The sequence below is a fragment of the Oncorhynchus tshawytscha genome, linkage group LG23 (genome assembly GCF_018296145.1).
Source record: "Oncorhynchus tshawytscha isolate Ot180627B linkage group LG23, Otsh_v2.0, whole genome shotgun sequence".
Taxonomy (NCBI): Eukaryota; Metazoa; Chordata; class Actinopteri; order Salmoniformes; family Salmonidae; genus Oncorhynchus; species Oncorhynchus tshawytscha.
Window position 1 is genome coordinate 19,525,869 of NC_056451.1, and position 18,900 is coordinate 19,544,768.

Genomic DNA, 18,900 nt, shown 5'->3' on the forward strand with positions numbered 1-18,900 from the left:
CAACTGTATAACATAATTGGATGATATGATTGTAGTGCAACATCAAATCACAGTTTATTTGTCACGTGCGCCGAAAACAACAGGTGTAGACCTTATAGTAAAATGCTTACTTACAGGCTCTAACCAATAGTGCGAAAAAAAAGGTGTGTGTGTGTGTGTAGGTAAGTAAAGAAATAAAACAACAGTAAAAAGACATTTGAAAATAACAGTAGCAAGGCTATATACAGACACCGGTTAGTATTATTGTGGTAGTATGTACATGTAGATATGGTTAAGGTGACTATGCATATATGATGAACAGAGAGTAGCAGTAGCGTAAAAAGAGGGGTTGGCGGGTGGAGGGACATAATGCAGATAGCCCGGTTAGCCAATGTACGGGAGCACTGGTTGGTCGGGCCAATTGAGGTAGTATGTACATGAATGTAAAGTTAAAGTGACTATGTATATATGATAAACAGAGAGTAGCAGCAGCGTAAAGAGGGGTTGGGAGGGGGCACATAATGCAAATAGTCCGGGTAACCATTTGGTTACCTGTTCAGGAGTCTTATGGCTTGGGCGTAAAAACTGTTGAGACGCCTTTTTGTCCTAGACTTGGCACTCCGGTACCGCTTGTCATGCAGTAGTAGAGAGAACAGTCTATGACTGGGGTGGCTGGGCTCTTTGACAATTTTTAGGGCCTTCCTCTGACACTGCCTGGAGTAGAGGTCCTGGATGGCAGGCAGCTTAGCCCCAGTGATGTACTGGGCCGTACGCACTACCCTCTGAATTGCCTTGCGGTCGGAGGCCGAGCAATTGCCGTACCAGGCAGTGATGCAACCGGTCAGGATGCTCTCAATGTTGCAGCTGTAGAACCTTTTGAGGATCTCAGGACCCATGCCAAATCTTTCTAGTTTCCTGAGGGGGAATAGACTTTGTCGGGCCCTCTTCACAACTGTCTTGGTGTGTTTGGATCATTCCAGTTTGTTGTTGATGTGGACACCAAGGATCTTGAAGCTCTAAACCTGCTCCACTACAGCCCCGTCGATGAGAATGGGGACATGCTTGGTGCTCCTTTTCCTGTAGTCCACAATCATCTCCTTACTCTTGGTTACGTTGAGGGATAGGTTGTTATTCTGGCACCACCCAGCCAGGTCTCTGACCTCCTCCCTATAGGATGTCTCGTCATTGTCGGTGATCAGGCCTACCACTGTTGTGTCGTCTGCAAACTTAATGATGGTGTTGGAGTTGTGCCTGGCCATGCCGTCGTGGGTGAACAGGGAGTACAGGAGGGGACTGAGCACGCACCCCAGGGAACTCCAGTGTTGAGGATCAGCGTGGCAGATGTGTTGCTACCTGTCCTCACCACCTGGGGGCGGCCCGTCAGGAAGTCCAGGATCCAGTTGCAGAGGGAGGTGTTTAGTCCCAGGTTCCTTAGCTTAGTGATGAGCTTTGAGGGCACTATGGTGTTGAACGCTGAGCTTTAGTCAACGAATAGCCTTCTCACACAGGTCTTGCTTTTGTCCAGGTGGGAAAGGGCAGTGTGGAGGGCAATAGAGATTGCATCATCTGTGGATCTGCTTGGACGGTATGCAAATTGGAGCCATTACCAGCCTTTCAAAGCACTTCATGGCTACACACGTGAGTGCTACGGGTCTGTAGTCATTTAGGCAGGTTGCCTTAGTGTTATTGGGCACAGGGACTATGGTGATCTGCTTGAAACATGTTGGTATTACAGACTCAATCAGGGACATGTTGAAAATGTCAGTGAAGACACCTGCCAGTTGGTCAGCACATTCCCGGAGCACACGTCCTGGTAATCCGTCTGGCCCGCAGCCTTGTGTAGATTGACCGGTTTAAGGGTCTTACTCACGTCGGCTACGGATAGCGTGATCACACAGTCATCCAGAACAGCTGATGCTCTCATGCATGCCGTAGTGTTGATTGCCTCAAAGCGAGCATAGAAGTGATTTAGCTTGTCTGGTAGGCTCGTGTCACTGGGCAGCTCGCGGCTGTGCTTCCCTTTGTAGTCTGTAACAGTTTGCAAGCCAAATCAAATCACATTTTATTTGTCACATACACATGGTTAGCAGATGTTAATGCGAGTGTAGCGAAATGCTTGTGCTTCTAGTTCCGACAATGCAGTAATAACCAACAAGTAATCTAACTAACAATTCCAAAACTACTGTCTTATACACAGTGTAAGGGGATAAAGAATATGTACATAAAGATATATGAATGAGTGATGGTACAGAGCAGCATAGGCAAGATACAGTAGATGGTATCGAGTACAGTATATACATATGAGATGAGTATGTAAACAAAGTGGCATAGTTAAAGTGGCTAGTGATACATGTATTACATAAGGATGCAGTAGATGATAGAGTACAGTATATACGTATGCATATGAGATGAATAATGTAGGGTATGTAACATTATATTAGGTAGCATTGTTTAAAGTGGCTAGTGATGTATTTTACATCATTTCCCATCAATTCCCATTATTAAAGTGGCTGGAGTTGAGTCAGTGTCAGTGTGTTGGCAGCAGCCACTCAATGTTAGTGGTGGCTGTTTAACAGTCTGATGGCCTTGAGATAGAAGCTGTTTTTCAGTCTCTCGGTCCCAGCTTTGATGCACCTGTACTGACCTCGCCTTCTGGATGATAGCGGGGTGAACAGGCAGTGGCTCGGGTGGTTGATGTCCTTGATGATCTTTATGGCCTTCCTGTAACATCGGGTGGTGTAGGTGTCCTGGAGGGCAGGTAGTTTGCCCCCGGTGATGCGTTGTGCAGACCTCACTACCCTCTGGAGAGCCTTACGGTTGTGGGCGGAGCAGTTGCCGTACCAGGCGGTGATGCAGCCCGCCAGGATGCTCTCGATTGTGCATCTGTAGAAGTTTGTGAGTGCTTTTGGTGACAAGCCGAATTTCTTCAGCCTCCTGAGGTTGAAGAGGCGCTGCTGCACCTTCTTCACGATGCTGTCTGTGTGAGTGGACCAATTCAGTTTGTCTGTGATGTGTATGCCGAGGAACTTAAAACTTGCTACCCTCTCCACTACTGTTCCATCGATGTGGATAGGGGTGTTCCCTCTGCTGTTTCCTGAAGTCCACAATCATCTCCTTAGTTTTGTTGACGTTGAGTGTGAGGTTATTTTCCTGACACCACACTCCGAGGGCCCTCACCTCCTCCCTGTAGGCCGTCTCGTCGTTGTTGGTAATCAAGCCTACCACTGTTGTGTCGTCCGCCAACTTGATGATTGAGTTGGAGGCGTGCGTGGCCACGCAGTCGTGGGTGAACAGGGAGTACAGGAGAGGGCTCAGAACGCACCCTTGTGGGGCCCCAGTGTTGAGGATCAGCGGGGTGGAGATGTTGTTGCCTACCCTCACCACCTGGGGGCGGCCCGTCAGGAAGTCCAGTACCCAGTTGCACAGGGCGGGGTCGAGACCCAGGGTCTCGAGCTTGATGACGAGCTTGGAGGGTACTATGGTGTTGAATGCCGAGCTGTAGTCGATGAACAGCATTCTCACATAGGCATTCCTCTTGTCCAGATGGGTTAGGGCAGTGTGCAGTGTGGTTGAGATTGCATCGTCTGTGGACCTATTTGGGCGGTAAGCAAATTGGAGTGGGTAGGGTGTCAGGTAGGGTGGAGGTGATATGGTCCTTGACTAGTCTCTCAAAGCACTTCATGATGACGGAAGTGAGTGCTACGGGGCGGTAGTCGTTTAGCTCAGTTACCTTAGCTTTCTTGGGAACAGGAACAATGGTGGCCCTCTTGAAGCATGTGGGAACAAGAGACTGGTATAGGGATTGATTGAATATGTCCGTAAACACACCGGCCAGCTGGTCTGCGCATGCTCTGAGGGCGTGGCTGGGGATGCCGTCCCCACATCTGACGAGCGTCGGAGCCGGTGTAGTATGATTCAATCTTAGCCCTGTATTCCCACTTTGCCTGTTTGATGGTTCGTCACAGGGCATAGCTGGATTTCTTGTAAGCTTCCAGGTTAGAGTCCCGCACCTTGAAAGCGGCAGCTCTACCCTTTAGCTCAGTGTGAATGTTGTCTGTAATCCATGGCTTCTGGTTGGGGTATGTATGTACAGTCACTGTGGGTACGACGTCCTCGAAGCACTTATTGATAAAGCCGGTGACCGATGTGGTGTATTCTTCAATGTCATCGGAAGAATCCCGGAACATGTTCCAGTCTGTGATAGCAAAACAGTCCTGTAGTTTAGCATCTGTTTCATCTGACCACTTTTTTATAGACCGAGTCACTGGTGCTTCCTGCTTTAATTTTGTACATTTAATTTTGTACATTTAACATGTTGATAGAGATTTGGTAGAACTGATTTAAGTTTCTCTGCATTAAATTCTCTGGCCACTAGGAGCGCCGTCTCTGGGTGGGTGGTTTCCTTTTTGCTTATACAGATGACTGAGTGCTGTCTTAGTGTCAGCATCGGTTTGTGGTGGTAAATAAACAGCCACGAATAGTATAGCTGAGAACTCTCTAAGCAAGTAGTGTGGCCTGCAATTTATCACAATATTCTCTACTTCAGGCGAGCAAAATCTAGAGACTTCCTTAGATTTCGTGCACCAGCTGTTGTTTACAAATATGCACAGACCGCCCCCCCCTCGTCTTACAGGAGTGTGATGTTCTATCCTGCCGGTGAAGTGTATATATCCCGCTAGCTGAATATCCATGTCGTCATTCAGCCACGATTCCGTGAAACATAGGATATTACAGTTTTTGATGTCCCGTTGGTAGGATATTTGTGATCGCACCTCGCCTAATTTATTGTCCAACAATTGCACGTTGGCGAGTAATATTGTTGGCAACGGCAGCTTTCCTACTCGCCTTCTGCGGGTCCTTTCAAGGCATCCGGCTCTTCGTCATCTGTACCTGCGTCGCTTCCTCTTGCGAATAACTGGGATGTCGGCCCTGCCGGGTGTTTGGAGAATGTCCTGTGCGTCTAGCTTGTTGTAGAAAGATTTTTGTCTAATCCGAGGTGAGTGATCGCTGTCCTGATATCCAGAAGCTCTTTTCTGCCGTAAGATACGGTGGCAGAAACATTATGTACAAATAATGCGGGGAAAAAAACATAATGGCACAATTGGTTGGGCGACCGTAAAACTGCTGTCATTTCTTCCGGCACCATTTTTGTTAGAGGATGGATGTTGTTCTAAGTAGAGCAGGTTATTGCAATTACACAAAATATATTAGAACTGATAAGACATAATTAAAAAAGATTATATTTTATTTGTCAGATAATATTTTAGACTCGAGTCACGTGAAACTATAATATCAATCAGATAGTTCATAAAGCATTTAGAAATGGAAAAAAAGGCACTTTGTTTCATGTGATGTAAAGCAATTATTAAAGTACAATTACAGTGCATTCGGAAAGTATTCAGACCCCTTGAATTCTTTCCACATTTTGTTACGTTATATCCTTGTTTTAAAATGTATTAAATTAAATAAAAATCACAATACCCCATAATGACAAAGCGAAAACAGGTTTTTAGAAATACCTTATTTAAATAAGTAATCAGACCCTTTGCTATGAGACTCTAAATTGAGCTGAGGTGCATCATGTTTCCATTGATCATCCTTGAGATGTTTCTACAACTTGATTAGAGTCCACTTGTGGTAAATTCAACTGATTGGACATGATTTGGAAAGGCAAACACCTGTCTACATAAGGTCCCACAGTTGACAGTACATGTCACAGCAAAAATCAAGCCATGAGGTCAAAATAACTGTCCACAGAGCTCCGGGACAGGATTGTGTTGAGGCACCAAAAATTGTCTGCAGCATTGAATGTCCCCAATAACACAGTGGCCTCCATCATTCTTAAATTGAAGAAGTTTGGACCACCAAACTGAGCAATCAGGGGAGAAGGGCCTTAGTCAGGGAGGTGACTAAGAACCCGATTGTCACTCTGACAGAGCTCCAGAGTTCCTCTGTGGAGATGGGAGATCCTTCCAGAAGGACAACCATCTCTGCAGCACTCCACCAATCAGGCATTTATGGTAGAGTGGCCAGACGGAAGCAACTCCTCAGTAAAAGGCACATGACAGCCTACTTTGGCAAAAGGCACCTAAAGACTCTCAGACCATGAGAAACAAGATTCTCTGGTCTGACGAAACCAAGATTGAACTCTTTGGCCTGAATGCCAAGCGTCATGTCTGGAGGAAACCTGGCACCATCCCTAAGGTGAAGCACGGTGGTGGCAGCATCATGCTGTGGGGATGTTTTTCAGTGGCAGGGACTAGGAGACTAGTCAGGATCGAGGGAAAGATGAACGGAGCAAAGTACAGCGAGATTCTTGATAAAAACCTTCTCCAGAGCACTTAGGACCTCAGACTGGGGTGAAGGTTCACCTTCCAACAGGACAACGACCCTAAGCACACAGCCAAGACAACGCAGAAGTGGCTTCAGGACAAGTCTCTGAATGTCCTTGAGTGGCCTGGCCCAGCCAGAACCAAGACTTGAACCTGATCGAACATCTCTGGAGAGACCTGAAAATAGCTGTGATAGCAACGCTCCCCATCCAACCTGACAAAGCTTGAGATGAACTGCAGAGAAGAATGGGAGAAACTCCCAAATACAGGTGTACCAAGCTTGTAGTGTCATACTCAAGAAGATTCAACGCTGCAATCACTGCCAAAAGCGCTTCAACAAAGTACTGAGTACAGGGTCTAAATACTTACGTAAATTTGATATCAGTTTTTATTTTTAATACATTTGCAAAAGTGTCTAAAAAACATTTTTTGCTTTGTCATTATGGAGTATTGCGTGTATTTACATGAGGGGGAAAAACGATTTAATCCATTTTAGAATAAGGCTGTAACGTAACAACATGTGGAAAAATTCAAGGGATCTGAATAGTTTCTGAATGCACTGTAAGTACATTAGATATCTGTATAACATTCAGCACAGACAGTGGTGTTAGTTATGCCTTTTGTATTACTATTGCCACTACACTGTTAATATATCACAGATAGAAAATTCTAGTTCTGAGGACTGGGAGATAGTAACTGTAGGAGAGCAAAACAAACCTAACTCACACAAGTGGTGTGCACATCTCAGGTGGAAGGAGTCACAGCTATGGACATGGTGATAGAGCGTCTTCTCTATAAGATCCTGGGGCTCATAGCCTGTCAGCTCAGCTACCCTGGGACATACACAATATTAAATACACACGCTCAGAATTACTGATACATATGCATACAGAACGTACCCAATTTCTGCATCTTCCTCATTATTTCAGATGTGTATGACTACTCATGCATCTATGTAGTGTTTATGAAGACGTTATGAATGCTCAACAAAGCCGTTAGAAGTTGTTTAAAGTGGAACCTTAAGTATTTGGGAACACTAAGCATCTCCAGTGTGTGAGTTGGGTTAAATGTTGTATTTACCTGGAGTCGAGGAAGATGAGCTTCATATCCAGGCTGGCTCTGAACATGAACATGTTGCTGTGTAGTTTGATTTCAGTGACAGCGCTAGGAGGTAGAGAGTGGCCCACCGCCACCAAGCCCACGTTCTGATAGCAGCCATCAAATGGAGACATGTCCAGGCTGTACTGACGGATCTTTAGGTACCCGCTGCAGTGGATCACCTGACAGAATTGTACACACAAATATGCATGAAGGCCTACAATATATAAGAATACACATAGGGAAATATGTATTCAACCAGTTTAGAGGTATTGCAAGAGATTTCTGTTATTATGGAATGCATGGGAACGGAGAGTTTCTAGCAGGGCTAAAACTACAGTTTGAAGGATTTTTCAAAAATCAAGTGCAGTTTGCCAGAGAAGTTTAAAAAATAGGCTTCAATTATAAAGACCCTGTGCCAACTATCAACAATTCAGTCACACCATCAACATAAACTGAAATGGCTCTATATAATCTAACAACTTTGACATTGAGAAAGATGGCAGTAACATAGGCCTACCTTGTATCCACCACATGTCAGACCAGCATTTCTTTTCGCGAGGACGCATTTCATTCTCAAAAAGAATGAACGTTCCATTTCATATTCTTCAAAGACAGAGAGAAAACGCAATCAAAGAAGACCATATAATGTAAATACCATGACACGTGATTCAGTGCTCAGTCAGTCAATCAACATAGCATACACAGGCTACCATACCTTGGACAAAGTGCGAGTGGCAGGGTTGGTGAGCTGTCAGCACGGCTGTCATTTCGTCGTGGTCAGCGGGGTGGATGTACTCGTAAATACTATTTCCGGTCAGCTCTACCTGTTAAAATACACGTTTAGTCATTGTTTTCAAGAAACGTAAAACATAGGACTATAGGCTATGTCTACTGTAGCACAAAGCACAAGGATCGATTTAAATCAATGCAAAATAAAGCAATCAATTTAATCGAAATAAAGACGGATTGTGCAGCAGCCTACCTGTGATAAGCCCAAATGGACCGATGCTGTTTCAGATATGTACATTACTTTCCCGTCAGGAGCAACCACAAAAATGAACCCGTCCAACGTCTGAAAAATAATTGTAATGTATATATTAATTAGGTCAAATGTGGACAAAATGTGCGTGGATCTTTGCATAGCTAGGTCTACATATTAATGTTACTATACAGGTCATTCGATTATTTAATTTCTCAAATTAATAGTCAATCAATCTGTTGTCAATACAAAATAAGAAAAATACCAGAGACACGTCTATGACAGCATCGTAGCATTGTTTTTTTATCGGTTGACTATCAAAAATGTTGTTACCAATTAGCATAATAATAATAATATTTTGTTCAATGTATCCAAATTCATTATCTTGAAATTATTAATAACCTTGAAATTATCAATAGAAACACACTAATAATGTCTGCATACTTATTAATATCATTATAGTCTAGAACTTCGACTATACTATAACTACTAGGCCATGGTACTTTTGCTGTGTTACATTTAGTGTTGTTACGATCATGTAGGAACAAACCCTTGTTAACTAGAGACTCCTGGAGGAGAGAAGAGAGGCGCAGCGCGTGACTATGAATGCGTTGAAGATATTTCCAGATTTATATCCACAAGAATGAGAGCAGCAGGAGGGAGATGTGAGGAAGAAAATCACTCTCCCTTTAAAATATGGATAACGGGCGACAACTGCTGCTGTCACGTGGGATAAAGATGATAATAATAATGATAATAATAATAATAGAATAAAAAAATAAGTAATGTGTACAGAATTTACAATAATAAAAACACTTTACCATTCGACATTTTTTTACATTTCTATTATATTCCAAAGAAAAAAATGGCGTTCAAAATTCAAATAAGTCTGCACCTGTAGGATATGTGATCCCACCTGTAACAGATGTGATCCCAGCTCTCGCCCAACATTATCCAGAGATCTGGTCCGACTCACGTGGCCCCAGGACTCTCCCAGCCCTGCAACACACATGGGTGGGAAAATAAGTGAATATCAGTTTGTATTTTAGAATGAATGTACATAAGTTAAATAAAATCGACATAATAATAAAAGCGACATAATAATACTCATCATCATAATAGAGAGGATGCCTTTGAGATGCATTATTCATTTTCGAAGTAATTGTGTGAATGTAATAATATGGCTATCAGCGTTAAAATCAATTATTTTAGTGTGAATTATAATATTAATATTCACACTTGAAATAAATATAATGTTTGGGTATATATTTAAAAACCTAATATTATTCGTTCAGTTGAGCACACCTGATTTCACAGCGATCGCTGGACATTGGACGTGCAAATCTCCTCCACCGCACAGCCGAAGGAACCAACAAAATTCGATAAAGCAAATAAGAGTTGCTGTCCCTGGTAAACCACCGCGCAATCCCGATTGCAATGCAAATTCCATACGAAAACAAACACGTGCCCGTGCAAAGATCACAACAACAACAAAAACGTTTCGCACTTTAATATTAACCAAAAATGCACTTCACGTTTACACAACTGAAACAAACAAATTAGTCCTTAACCACAACTCAAATATGCAGCATCTTCACTACAGGAGCTGGACCATTCAGTGTCATATGGAAAATCATTTATTATTCGATAGACAATGATTTAATCTAAATCTCTTAACCTTTAGCATTTTATATCTTTCTGATGAATTACTATCACCGATAGACCTATAGGCCTACTGGCAATAACGTAACATGTGGAAGCTTGTTGGGGGGGAAAACTATAATCATACTAGGCCCGTTTTTAGTGTGTCAATACGTCACGTGTTAAGCTAATTACAAGTAAGCAGGGCCATAGGTACCACTAGGTACCAAAACCACAAAGTCAAAATTGTCTATATTGTAAAAATGTATGGAAAAAAATACATTAGTTTTGTTGGTCTTAATTTAAGGTTAGGATTAGGAATAAGGTTAGCAGTGTGGTTAAGATAAGGGTTAGATTTAAAATCACATTTTAGAACATGTACAATTGTACAAATAGGCTGTGGTAACTAGTGATGACCCCATAGGTGGGACTGTCTGTTCCTCTCCGCGCCATGGTAATCTGTGTGGGAGCTCGAGCTGGGGCCTTTAGGTTCTCGCACTTGACCTACCGCAGGGAATTAGGCTCTCTTCGACATCAACGCGCGCTTAAGATAATCACCAAATTGGGCATTACATTCAGAAATAGGATCTAAAGATACTCCTGCGACATGAAGTGCTCCAAACCGAACAAAAGTAGGCCTACATTTCAAACAAAAGAAGCGTTAGCGACGACTCAAAGATTAGTCTGGAGAGCCCTGTCCTGAAAGAGTGTTCAATTGCTCGCATGCATGGCTAGAAAATGTATTCGTCTCCTATAAAATTGCAGTTGAAAAAGCTCCCAGTTTCTCTGAGCTCAATTTGTTATTTTGCTCACGTGCGCGTCCACAACAGATTTAGATCATTATTTACACGGGCCTCAGCTCTTAGAAGAAGCATAATATGTTTTGTATGTCTACACACACATATATCGTGTTCCGTTAATTGTGCAGGTTTCAACAAGGTATAGGAAAACAAAAAGCTTAAAAATCCTTCCAAGAAATGGGCTAGGCCTAATAATGTCCTATATTGGAATTATGATTTTAATATTGCCTTTTTTTGCGTCAGTAACGCCTGATAAACCAGACACATTGTTTGCTGTTATGATTATTTAATGCCAAAAAATGTGAGGTGGCCCAAATACGCATTGTATGTCTGTTTGTGTTTTCGATTGATCTAACAGCGGCGGAAGACTTCAGAAAAACAAACGCATCAACACGCCTCTCCCGCTCTCTCTCTCTCTGATGTGACTTGTAATTCAACTCGGTGGGACCACATGGGGTGGAGCAAAGGTTATTGACCGCTCGCTGTCAATAAAGGCCATAAAACCCTCTCACCTCTATACATTTTCATATAATCTTTTACTGGCGAATACTCGGAACACGTTCTTTGCAATACACGCTGTCACTTTCCGGGCCTAATTCGACGTTGTGTTATGTGTTTCAAGGCGATTTGTTTTGCACTCCTCGCAGCAGTGTGTGTTTGGACAGCCCTTTAAAACAGCAGAGGCTATTTAATGAGGAACGCACATGGCTCGCAATACGGATCGTAAAACGCATCAGTGACAGGACCCTCCTAAACTGAGTATACAGAATATTCCCCGATACAGCCACTATCCCCCCCTCCCTGTGAGACTGTAGCTTCAATTATTCATCAGTTTATTTTACCATATGCTTGTGTTGGGAAACGACCGCATGCTTTGTTTCCTTATCAAGTGTGGAAACCGTAAGCGGTAGCCTATTAAAACGGCGATTAAAAAAAACCGAATTAAGCATAGGCCTGTCAGAATTTCCCCATCATTCCATTCACCCAGACAAATTGTGACTGAAATGAGCTTCTGGTAACACTAGATAGACTATTTCTGATTTACATTTTTTCTACTCTCCTCTTTTATCAATATTAAAGAGTAGGCGGGCCTATCTATAACGAGCTTAAATTGATAACCTATGATAGCCTTTAGCTTACACTGTAACGGAAAACGTACATTTTAGGTATTTTCAACAGTAAGAAATGGTGCTCCAAATTCTTTTGAGCGCCAAAAACCTTTTAACTACCAGTGGGTGCATGGCAGGCTTATTGTTGTTCTGTCTCATTAATATAGGTTGAGGAAGCTATAAGAGGCTATATTTGTTGCACCCGTGAATTCTGTACCAATTTAACTTCAATGGTGATCATGGCTCATCGATTGAAAATGTATTGGGGGCAGATTGGAGTGGCCAGATTTTGGGAATTTTCACTAGATGTAATCGAAAGTAGGGTCCTTTGGAGAAATAATTGTTGACATATATTTGACATTTGTATCTTAAAGCATGATTGAGAAATAATTAATTGAAGTTGGAATATTTCTGACATTTGTCTTAGCCAGGCCTCCTTTTAGACTCCATAATGTTTCATCTGTAGGTGCTACAAAGCAAAGATTGGTGTCATATGAAGCTTTACTGTTAGCTCTGTGATATCAGCTATTTATTTTTTATAAAAATGTATAACAAATGTATTAATATTGAAAAATAAACATGAACATTGAAAATATTAGGTTACCAATTTGGATTTGGTTAATTTCTCTATGTATGGCTGAACATAATATACTCTACAGGCTATCAAAGTTCCAGAGTGGGATCTCTGCTACTTTTAGAGTCATTTGTAAGTATTATCAATGAGGGAATGTGAAAATGGATTCAAAATGGTCGCCCTCTGCTGGTGATTTGCAGGATGTGCAATGATGCAGGTAAAAGGAGGGTTGCGATTGGCTACATTGACTACTTTGTCAATTTCACTGTATAAAATGGTCCATAGATGTAAAACTAAAAGAGATCCCACTATGGAACTTTGATATGCCTGTAGAGTAGGTAGATCTGTACTATGTTAAACCATAGGCCTATATTGAAAAAAACAAACAAAAAAAAACAAATAAAAAATGTTAAATTGTTATAAATTAATGTAATAAAATTGTAATTGAAATCAAAATACTACTAATATCACAGAGCAAGTGGCAAAGCTTCATATGAAACCAATTTCTGCTTTGTAGCACCTACAGATGAAACATTATAGAGCCTGGGAAGGTCGAAAATGTCACAAATATTCGACATTCAAGTCTTTATTTCTCAATTATGCTTTAATATACAAATGTCAAATATATGTCAACAATTCTTCCTCTAAAGGACCCTTCTACGGATTCAATTTCGTGAAAATCCCCCAAATCAGGGTATTTTTGTTGTTTTTAGTTCGTGAGGAATCCCCCAATTTGAAGTAGATGTGTAGTGTAAACCAGATATGCGGTCCTTCCGCAACTCAGTAAAACAGTAAAACACTGATGAAGATAAAAATAACCGTAGACGAGATATGACACTTGTCACAATGTCAAAACAACCAATCGCGTGTGCTTATGGAATTTGTCAAATATAATTTAGATGAAACATGTTCCACTTCTTATACTGACTGCATTAACATTATTGATATGATAATATCTACGTGTACGCCCAAGACGCCTGTGCATGCGATGAATCGTTGATCACCTGCAACGTCATACATAGGTTAGGCCTATAGGCCTAAAAACAACATTCGACACAGGGGGGATCGATTTTAAGCAAAATCCACAATCCATATACTCTCGTGCGTTTTTTTGTTTGTTGTGTGTGTGTCTTAACAGCCTGAGCTTGAGAAGTCATTCTTGAGAAGTCGCTTCTCTTCTTTGCCTCAGTGTTACAAGGCCCCCATATGTTCGTAAGGATCAGACCGCTAGTCGCTCGGGTGACGCTAATTGGCGCGGCTCTGTAGCGGTCACGCAGAACAGGGGCCCGTTGAGACCGCGGAGAGAAGGTGGCAAATGACGGCTAATCGTCTTCCATGGGCATCATGGTCGCCTGACTCTGAAAGGGGACTACACGTGTATACATGTAAAAAGACACGCACAGTGTATTCTTCACAGACAAAGAGGTGTGTACAACGGTCAGTTATCCATGTATGCGCGCACACTACTTCTTTCACAGGACATTGTGTGCATAAAGTTGCCATCTTTAGGCTACTTCGGCATGAATCAAGTTTGTTTTGGAAAAACATGGTAGATTTTGATAGAACAAATTCCAATGAATTGTATTTTTTGCCCTAGTTAATAATATTGCCACAATTTCGAAAGGCCTACAAAAGTTATCTTAAATCCGTATGGCATTTTGACTCTCTCTCGGACTGCTTATATTTGACAATATATAACCAACTAAAATATAGAACTATTCCATATATCAGTATGGGAAATAACATAGGTAAATAAAAGTATTCCCTTCACATGCAACAGTGGAGAGATTATTGAATGGAATTTAATTGGGCCTAACGAGTTATGTTATGCAACATATAGCTTGATTTAGATTAATGTAGGCCTACACCTCTCCCATACGTAAACACAATAATTACTGTAGTCTTATTGATTCCCCAATGATTCGTGTAAATGAGGAGAAGTGGCAGCACAGGCGTTTTGCAGAATGAGAGCAGAATAAAAACGTTAATAACATGACATGATTCATCATTATAAGACATCATTATAATATAACACATTACACATGTATATCAGTGAATAGATGAGGCAACAAAGTCATTTGATAATATGTGGCAACATTTGGAATTATGATTTGAATTATTAGCCTTGCATAAGAACATGAATATCTAGCATCAAAATAAAAACAAAAAGCGTAACTAACACAAAAATATTTTTAAATATACCAATAACACTTATGGTAACATCAATATAAACGTTGGTTGTTATAATAGCCTAATAATAATCCTCATAATATAACAACGTTTAATGTAATAATATCAGAACCTTACCTTCAGGAAAAACAATTCTCATTTTCAAGTAACTTGTTGTGAGTCGAATAATTGAAGCTTTATCAAGCTGAGACGTGATGGCAGAAGGTAAAGGCAATAGCTTGGCCAGCTCATAGAATTCACTATTTTCCTTTTCCCGTCGAGTCCGGGCAGCATTTTTCGATTTTTCTTTCATTTTCAAATAATTCTATCTTCTTCGACCTTGGCGTGAATTCACCAAACAATAAAAGTCAGTCAACATACAGATCTCAATTCTATATCATTTCACTGCTTTGACACCCATGCATTCTGTTTTACGCGCTGGCTCTTCCAAAGCACGAACTGTATTGCTCGGGCGCGGATAACTTGTGTGGTGCGTCAAGGTAACACTGTAGCTGCTCGGTTCTCCTTCCTGACTAAATCCAGAAATAAAATATGAACATTCCCATGTTACTTCCAGGATAGGTTAAAATGGCGAAGAAGGATCTGAGTATCCTGTATATTATGAGGAGTAATCGGCCATAGCTCCAGATTCATTGTACATGACATCCACTTGGGCCCAACATCTCTGTGAGGAGTTCAGGTCCTTCACACCGTTGCCGAAGATATCATGTCCTTCTGAAGAAAAATAATAATAATATGCGAGAATACATTAACACGTTGAACCTAATATTGTTCAAATAGGCATAGGCCAACTGATGTAAAATGGTGATTTGCATACGTTCAATTGCACCAGATAGGCCTTGTAAAATGTGAACATCACACTTGTGGTGACCATTGATTGCAATGCGCATTACGCACCAATTAGGTTGGTTTACTAAACTTTAGTAATTAGGCTAGAGACAGTGGCAATACGCACACTCATTTTATTAGTCGATAATGACTATCTTCGTTTCAAGGCAGTGTCAAATACAGTAATCGAAACATGCTAGATTATCAACCTACCTCCGAGCACGGATTACAACCAAACCCAACTTTTTTTCCAGAAATCTGCAGCAATGTTTTACCTCTTCTCACTTCTGTTCTTATGTCATAGTTTTCCCGAAAATCCTCAGCAGAACTTCAACTACGACAGCAGAGGCACACTATACTTCCCTCATCTCTGCTTTATGGATGCGAGTGTATCAAAAATAATTTACAAACCCTCTGTTTTTAACTCGATCTCCCTATTTCTCCCGTAGAATCTGAGAACAGCCCACCCCCGCGTTTCTACCAGCCAGCCTGTCCCTCATTGGGCAGTAAGTAGTCTGTTCCATTTCCCTATTGGGCATTATTATTATAAACGTGTCAGTGCTCGATGTGAATCCGGGATTTGCTCGTATAGATCCTCACCTCTAGCCTTGTTGAAACCATCCTGGGACACTATAGAGAGCCATACGGCTCATGTTATTCGTTTATTAGGTAGGCTTATACGTTGATATATCCACTTTTTTTTTTATAGCGATACATTGTTTTAGATACTTGTTTTAATGCTGTGTGACCCAAGTTTAGCATATAGGGCTAGTCGTTTAATGTTATCTTCTGATTCTCCAGATTAAAATTAAAGCTTTCATATTTGATAGGAATGATAAGGGAATCTAGGCTACGTTTAGGGCTATGGATGAATAAATTAGTAGGTTAATAACGAAAAAGTATAAACACGGTTATGGTAAAATTTCAAAATGTCAAGTGGTTCAAAAATGTAGGTATGCAAAATGTTTTTCAAATGTAATATCTCGGGGATAGCAGGTTAGATGACCATGCACTATAGATGGACTTCAATTCCATAACATAACCTGAGGTATGTTGATAGACCATTGCCACAACGCATTTAGTCCGCGGAGCTTATTCAATTGCCTGATGCAGTTGACAAACTGTCAAACGAGATGGCAGATATTGAAACGCTAGAGGTCTAGCGCATATAGGGTACATTTTACGCAATACTGATTAATAATGTACGTTTGTGATATTTAATAAAATTGCAATATTGAAGTGATTCTTTGTTGAAAATATAGGCCTATAAAACGGGAAAAGATAGGCCTAGATTATATATCGACGGGACACTTTTCACGCCATTTCGATACCTAGTGATTTTCGTATGAGGTTAGGTGAGTATTCTCGCTTACCCCTAACAACCCTTTTCCTAACCTCAGCCTCCTTACCTGCTGCGAAAATGTCACTTCAGTATCAAAGTGGCGTGAAAAGAGTGTTTCCCATATGTCAACCTTTCCGTTTAATTTCCGATAAAACAGACAATTGCACAAAATAAAATCGCTTATGACTAACGGCAAAATATATAATTATAGCCACAGCAGTTAATATACAAAATAATAATTAGTTAATGCATTGTAACCCAGGGTTAAACAACTAAGCCTATGCGAAATAAATTTGGAACGTAATAGACCGTTTTTTTTTCTCTGATGTGGACACCATATTGGGATACGTCAACGGAAAGACAAGTGTGCCCTTGCCCATGCACTCTCTTCCAGTATTTCTCTCATCATGTTTTGTGTTCGTATTTCTTTCACTTCGACACGGCCCCTGGATGATAGGATATCGCCTGTGGCGCGCGAGGAAGAAAAATAACCCAGGATGCGGTGCATGCACGGAATAGTTGACGCCAGTTTAACCTTAAAAAAACAACAAAAAAACGACTAATTAGACTGCAAATATCTGTGGAAAAGAGAACAATAGAAAATAGTCGAGCTTATTATGTCCCCAGGATGGACTCAAAATGATGCCACACAGTAAAACATCTACCTAGGCTACCTCCACTGGGTAGGCATTATTAGCCTAACATGACGAAATTCACAGTAACATATCCCCCTGTCATTGATGTCCTTAATCGACAGTAAGGTGGCATGCCTCAAGTCAGGCAATCTAACAACGTTTCGTCTAAATGGCTACACACAGAGATAGCCTACATTTCACTGTGAAATTAACAGAAAAGATCATTCTTAACGAGTCAAAGCAGGGGTTCTACTAAGATAACACGACTCTGACTAACATAACATGTTTTAAGATGGTCATACCAAGGATCATTTTGCTTTGGTTAGGGATTTTAAGACCCCTTTAGGTAGGCTAATAAAAAAAAGAGTATTTACTTACTTGATGAAACATTGAATTTGGCCTTACTGCTATTAGCTTATAGAAAAGCATTGAATAACAGATTCATACATGAAAAAAACGATTATCAAAAAGTTAATCAAAGTCATGTTTATTTTAAAGAGTCTGTCCTATATAGGATAGATTAAAGATCAGGAAATATGTTTTTTTTTTTAACACATATTTTTTAAGTTAAAAAAACAAACATTTTGGGCCCTAAACTATTTAGATCAATTTGGTACTGGGCTACCTTCAGATGAGTCTTGTGAGGCTTGTAGGTGTCCAAGAGCAAAACATGTGTGTGTTCATGATAGCCTCACCTTTCTATTGGGCTACACACTAACTGATAATACAGATGAAAGTTGCCAGATCAGTGGTAAGACTTCAGATGAGTTCCATGAAGCGACACTTGTGGGGGATAGTAGAGAAAAACAGAGAACAAATTGATTTGTAGACCAAACCTTTCGGATGAGAGATGTCTTTGTGAGATGTCTCATGATCTGACAAACACAGCTGTAGCTCGACCACCTTCCACCACAGATGCAGAAGGCCGCCATTGGCCAATGCAGTAGATTGAGACGCAGCCCATGCAAAAATATCAGATAAACAGATACCTCTAGCTAGCTTAAACAGAAGGATTTATGAGGATTTTTTCATTATGCTAATTCATTAGATTAGACTATAGTTTTTATCTCGAAAATGTGGATGATCACATTAGGCACTGCTAGGCTAATATTCATAACTAACCTTTATGCAGTAGGCTACACTACCAAACAACCTACACCTATAATAAAATACAGGGGGGCCTGCACAGCCCACTATTTAGCTATATGGCCTACTCAGATGAAAATCATCAAATTACATTGGAGTCCCTGTCACACTTGGGCTATAAAGTAACAATTATATTCGTATTTAATTAAGCTCAAATATGGGATACCCTACACAGACTGAAAAAAAGTAGCTTATGCTATTTTTTTGCAGAGACATAGGGAATGCATTGCTATGGTTTAATTCC

General features: G+C 40.9%; 1 protein-coding gene across 1 annotated transcript in view; it reads right to left on the reverse strand.

The window, feature by feature from the left end:
• Window positions 1–15,962, reverse strand: part of LOC112222779 (single-minded homolog 1-A-like) — a 29,034-nt gene extending 13,072 nt beyond the window's left edge. The window contains exons 1-8 of the mRNA XM_024385524.1: window positions 15,747–15,962; window positions 14,823–15,419; window positions 9,308–9,390; window positions 8,395–8,484; window positions 8,128–8,236; window positions 7,930–8,015; window positions 7,392–7,591; window positions 7,038–7,144 (exon numbers count right to left, since the gene is read on the reverse strand). Coding sequence (XP_024241292.1) covers window positions 7,038–7,144; window positions 7,392–7,591; window positions 7,930–8,015; window positions 8,128–8,236; window positions 8,395–8,484; window positions 9,308–9,390; window positions 14,823–14,997 — 850 coding nt within the window. The 5' untranslated portion in view covers window positions 14,998–15,419; window positions 15,747–15,962. The remainder of the gene's footprint in view (window positions 1–7,037; window positions 7,145–7,391; window positions 7,592–7,929; window positions 8,016–8,127; window positions 8,237–8,394; window positions 8,485–9,307; window positions 9,391–14,822; window positions 15,420–15,746) is intronic.
• Between the last annotated feature and the right edge of the window lie 2,938 nt (window positions 15,963–18,900).